Source organism: Triticum dicoccoides, chromosome 2A (assembly GCF_002162155.2).
Source record: "Triticum dicoccoides isolate Atlit2015 ecotype Zavitan chromosome 2A, WEW_v2.0, whole genome shotgun sequence".
NCBI lineage: Eukaryota > Viridiplantae > Streptophyta > Magnoliopsida > Poales > Poaceae > Triticum > Triticum dicoccoides.
Window position 1 is genome coordinate 69,831,325 of NC_041382.1, and position 5,943 is coordinate 69,837,267.

Here is a 5,943-nt window from a genome sequence, read left to right on the forward strand (position 1 = left end):
GCATTTCCGGATTGTGTTTTGAGGAAGTTTTGGATAAGCTTCTTCAGGCCGATGAACAGCACAATGCATCCTTGAAATTGTGTCTTTGATTTGCCTTCAGATGTCAAGGAAGTGAAAAGCAATAATCATTTTCAGCTCACAAGACTAGAAAACTGAAGTAAGAAGCAGCGAAACAGACTAGTATACCTGTTGACTGCTATCATTTTTTTTTTGGACAGGAAATTGACTGCTACAGTTGACATGACAGCAAAGGATGAGGCTCTAAAGTGAAAGCAAACCTGTCCAGGAACTGGCATAAGACAGTTTCTTATACTCGCAGAAAAAAAGAACAATATCACTTCAGTATGTTAATTCTAACATGATCTACTCGCCCCTAAAAAACTTCAACATGATGTATTGTAGAAGTATACCTCAAAAGCAGTACAGCGATATCCTTGTGGAGGTACAAGCTCATGCTTAACGAGACAACGACTAGCCAATTCACATCTTGGAAACTAATGCCAGCCCTTAGCTTGCTTGTCGTGAGCATTCTACACTGACCGTTCAGCTCCTCGCTGCAAAGCGAGATGTCCAACTCTTCCAGCGAAGGTGGAAGGCCCGCTTCCGGCAGCCTTGACACATTCGGACATCTTCTGTATGTCAGCAAACAGATCAAATTATGATAAGGTTCTGACGTGAAAGCAATCCTGTCGAGGAGCTGGCCTAAAGTCAGTTTTTGCTGCTTCCACACACAAAAAGAAAAAGGCACCGCAGTACAGTAAACTCTGGGCATAACATGATTTATGCTAGAAATATACCTCAAAAGTGTACAACTACATCTGTTGTGCAGGTTGTGCTTGACAAGCCACCGAGTAATCAGTTCACATATTGGTCGTCAATTTTGACCTTTAACTTGCTTGACACTAGCGATTTGGATTGACGTTTCAGCTCCTCACTGCCCCGGAAGACTTTCAACTCCTCTAGAAAAGGCGGGAGGTCCGGCAATCCTGAGATGCTCGGACAAAATGAAATATCCAACACCTGGAGAAAGCGAAGTCTGTGCAGGCCTGCAGGAAGATCTTTGAGATATTTGTAACACATAAATCGGAGCTCTGTAAGGGAACTGAGGAGCAGAAGCCCTGTCTCTTCCTCATCTGTTAGTCCTTCTGCTGGTGTTTCTTTTTCAAAACCACTAATAACTAAGCTCTGGAGTGATGTGAGTTGCTTGCAGAAAGACGTGGCAAGGAAAGAGAAGTCACTAATAGAAAGATATTCCAGTTGAGGGCATAATTCGTAGTCCTGCACTGGCAAACCCTCCAAACATGAATGCAAGCAAGGGCATTCCCGTAGATACAAATACATGAGGCTGCCAAGGGATTGAAAGCCCTCCAGTGTAGAGAGTGATGTGCAGCTCCGAATATCCAACATTAGCAGTGCCGTGCAGGAGTGCAGCTGTAGAGATTTCAAATTTGGGGCGCCCCTTACTTCCATAATGCAGAGGGAACGGGATTGCAAGACATCTAGTGTGCCAAGCGATTCACATGTACATACCTTCAACTTTTGCAGTGCCGTGCAGGAGTTCAGCTGTAAAGATTCCAATTCTGGGCAGTTCTGTACATCCAATTACGTTAGTGCTGGCGCATATTGCACAATCAATGATAGCCACTCCCATGCTATGCCGCATGACCGGATCATTATATGTTTAAGAGATGGGATGGCATTGTATTTTGCAGCTGTCAAATCTTCACGGGCATGCTCTGGTGGAACATCGAAACTGGAAATCCCTGGACAATACACTATTCTCAGTGTCTTTAAGGATACAAGTTGACTTAATCCTTCTAATGAAATAAACATTAGATTTCTGCAGTAACCTATTATCAACTCTGTCAGGAAACTTAGATTATGGAATGCCAAAATCTTTCCATCTAACACCAACAGCTCATCAGAAAGCACCTCAAAACGATCCTTGTTAGAATCATATTCATGTTCATAATAATCAGATCTACCAGGATCCTTGCCGATGATTAAACTTCCAAAGGACGATGCCTCTATACTTGGAAAATTCGAAACTCCCCTCATGGAAATTCTAGAAACAATACTTGAAGATGGTAAAGGGTGTGGTACCAGCAAAAGAGGACAGTTGTGGATAACAAGTTCCCAAATACGTGGCAACCATGACTTCTTCTCAGTTTTAAATTTATGGCCGTCCCCAAACAGATCAAACACCTTCAATGAAGTGCAATTCTTAATTTTCAGAACCCTTAAACAGGAGTTCAACCCCCTCATATAAGTGCAGGAGCATGTCTCCAGCTTTTTCATCTTAACTAACACCAGCTCCTCTAACGAAGGAACTGATATTTTTACTACTTTTGGCATGCCGCTTAACTTTAATTTTCTAAGAAGGGGAAGCAATTGCAGAGATGGAAGTATCCGCCATTTTCTACAGTTCTCCAAATGCAGAGTCTGTAAGGAGGTAACAGAGATATTGCATCTGTATCCAGATAGCCAAGATGGAGAGGTGGCACCATTGTATCCAAATATCTGAAGATGCTTTAGGTTTTTATGTGGTTGAAGACCCTCAAGCACCTCTTTTTGCAAGCACTCCTCTGTTTCTATGCTGGTAGAAGGTTCAGAGCACGTGACGTTCTCAACATCTAAAATATTCAGGTTGATATCCTCCCAGGACAAGTGCAGCTTTTCTAAGTGCCATTTGTCAAGCAGTCCTGCTCCACAAGCCTCCTCCTGAGTCTTAACATTTTGAAGTTGAGAAACCCCAAGTTGGACAAGATCGTTCATGCATTGAAGTTCTATAATCTGAAAGCCATTGGAATCTTGTACGCTGAAATTGTTTAGTGTCTGAAGTGAGGTCAATTTGCCAATTCTATCAATGGAAGTTGCAACAAGATGCCGCAAACTGACAAGATTATTCATGCCATCAGGTACATCAAGATAAGTGCTTGAGCCGACATCTAATACTTGAAGGTGACAAAAATTGCTCAAAACCTGAGGCAACCCCCCCCCCCTCGCCTCATTGGCCGTCAGTTTTAGATAGCGAAGATGAGTAGGATTAACAGAACTGCACATGAGGGAATTAAAATCTGCAAAGGTTGCAGATATTTGCAGCAGACGTAAATTAGGAGCCTTCCGGAATATGTCTTGGAAGGACTGGAAGAAAGAAGACTTGTAGTGCCCGATAAACACCAACGACCTCAGTTTTGTAACTACTGGTGCAATTGTATTTCTCAAATTTTCTATAAACTTGTTAATCTGAGATGTGTTCCAATACGGATATGTGCTCCATACTATTGACAAATGTTGTACAGTTAGTAATATATCATTGCACTGTAGACCATCTATAATTGCACAGTCAGTTTTTGAAACCATCCTTGCAAAATCATGCATAAGACCACACAAAACATATGAAATTTCTCTTCCAACTTGCTGAAAATAACCCATGTTCACCAAATCTGCCAAATAGTCCATTCCTATCTCCTCTAATTTCTTACTTGGATGGCTCTGTTGGACAAATCCTTGTGAAATCCAAATACGGACCAACTCCTCACCAAGAAACTTATAACTGTCGGGGAATATAGAACAATACGAGAAGCATTGGTGTAGATGGTACGGCAACTGATCATAGCTACGCTTCAAAGAAGCCATGATGCCTCCACTGAGCCCCAACAATTTCCAATCTTCGTCCTTGAGAATTTTATTCCAGTGATCAACAGTAAGATCAACTCTTAATAGTTCCCCTGCAGTTACTGCTGCTAATGGGTTACCCTTTAGCTTGCCTGCTATTTCCTGTCCAATGTTCGTTAGATTTCCATGCTCTTCATAGTTCTCTTTACCAAATGCTCGTGCTTTGAGCAATAACCACAATTCGTCATCTTCCAGCGCACCTAACACAACTGGTTCAGTCATTCCTATCCTTTTTGCAACAGAGAGATTTCTAGTTGTCACAAGGATCACGTTGCCATTTGGATTGTCTGACTTGAAAGGAGCAAGTATTAGGTCCAATCTGCGAATGTTCTTGTCATCCCAGACATCGTCTAAAATAAGTAGAACCCTCTTTGATTCAATATGAGTTTTCAAGACCTGCTGAAGTTTGTCAAGGCTGCATAACCCTTCGTGTTTTTCTCGAGGGACAATATCTAATATCTCTCTCGTCAGTACCATTTCATCAAAGTTGTTAGACACCCAAACCCATATGCTGTGGTCAAAATGGTCTTGCACTTTCGGATCATTATATACAAATTGCGCGAGAGCTGTCTTCCCAGTACCTCCAATGCCTACAATAGGCACAACAGTTACACTGTCAGATTTACCAGCTGTCATCAACTTTATGATGGAGCTCTTCTCTTTGTCTCTCCCATACACTTTGCCTTGAAGAAGACTTGATGTTCTTCGGCATGGATCTGAGGCTGTACTTTGATGGAGAACTGAACTTGCACCAGAGTGTGACCCAAACATGTTGAGATCCTTTGTCACATCCCCTCGGATGCCTTGCAACTGATGAGTTATTTTCTGTATCTTACTGGAAATTTCGTCTTTATTCCAAGGGTGAGCAACAGCTGCGGTGATTTGTGTTGGCTCTGGATTCGTTCCCATCCTTGGTATGCTGGGTGAATTACTTACAGCAACGGGGGTAGCATTTTCAGTAGCATCATCCATGCTGTGAGAAGAAAAAAGGCAAGGGATTGTTAAGCATATGCGTGTTAAGTTGTGAGCACTTTCAAAGAATAAGATGAACCAAGTGTATAACATTCAGCTTTCATGACGTAAACTATGTCCTAAAGCAATTCAAATGCAATTTCCCTTCGTAATAAATAAAAGTCCAGCTGCACATCTCTTCGCAAAGATGTAGAATAAGATGTGTGTCGTTGCAATTTGTAGAAATGAAGAAATGTACGTCGTTTTTTGAGTTTGAAACCGTACCTTGAATGGCTTGGCGGCTGGGGACGTGCTTCTCGCGTATTCTTACACTTGGCACTATTGGAGTGAGTCATCAAGACTCTTGGCCCTTGTTTACCGTCGTATTTAAGTTTCTTTTTACAGTGTCTACATTCCGCCCCCACGGTTTTTCCATCAGTGTCATATATCTCGTCAAAATCAACCCAATGCGGGGATCTTTTTTTGCCACGACCTGTTCTCGGCGGTATAATGTCACCATCGCCCCTCGATGTGCCATGATCGACTCGTGCTGCTTCATGCATGCCTTCGGGCTCATGCAAAGTAACTGCGCCAAAAGAAGAGGGCTGTTAGCATGGTCCTGCTAGACCAGAAAAACGATATTATCAAGGTGAGGTCCTTCGGCGGCTAACCGGTGTTAGTCACTGTGGCTGCGGTGCAAGACTGGATAACACCGTCAGAGGCGAAGCGGTTGTGCGCGTTGGATGAAGACAGCAGCTGGTATTGGCCTGCTGGGAGATGGACAAGGTGTTGGTGAGTGGTGACTGAAACAAAGATAATTTGATGATTGATGTGATCAACCACGTCTAAAGCTTGCGCTCGATAGCCCAATTTTTTTGAATTCTAAGGGCAACTCTAGTCGATCCTAATAAATGTCTAACTCCCAAAAAACTGGCCGCTTTAGGGAATTAACCCACTTTAACCCTCCTCGCATGTCATCGTGTGCCTCCTCCACAACCGCCCCCAGGCCCCGCCACAATTGACCACTATCACAATGATCGGTGGCAATGACAGGGACATCGAGGTGCCATCATTGAGGAAGCATGTTCGTCCCGGCAGCAAGACAATGTCGACAAATAACGCTGTGTCGATCTTAATTAATCTATTCGTAAATTACATTGAAATAAAAAAAAGATTAAAATGAGACACAATATATTGATACTGAAATAAAAGATGTCCTGTTTGGTAAAAAAAAGATTATATTTAACCTTCTCCTTTGTTATAAAATATTGAAGAAAAAAAGTGCATAACATTACCACATAAATTGGGAAACTA

General features: G+C 42.4%; 1 protein-coding gene across 1 annotated transcript in view; it reads right to left on the bottom strand.

The window, feature by feature from the left end:
• Positions 1 to 212: 212 nt before the first annotated feature.
• The window catches only part of LOC119353325 (disease resistance protein RGA2-like), an 8,960-nt gene continuing 3,229 nt past the window's right edge, over positions 213 to 5,943 (bottom strand). The window contains exons 2-6 of the mRNA XM_037619923.1: positions 5,301 to 5,399; positions 4,915 to 5,215; positions 798 to 4,651; positions 411 to 632; positions 213 to 278 (exon numbers count right to left, since the gene is read on the bottom strand). Of these exons, the coding sequence (XP_037475820.1) occupies positions 1,603 to 4,651; positions 4,915 to 5,215; positions 5,301 to 5,399 (3,449 nt within the window). The 3' untranslated portion in view covers positions 213 to 278; positions 411 to 632; positions 798 to 1,602. The remainder of the gene's footprint in view (positions 279 to 410; positions 633 to 797; positions 4,652 to 4,914; positions 5,216 to 5,300; positions 5,400 to 5,943) is intronic.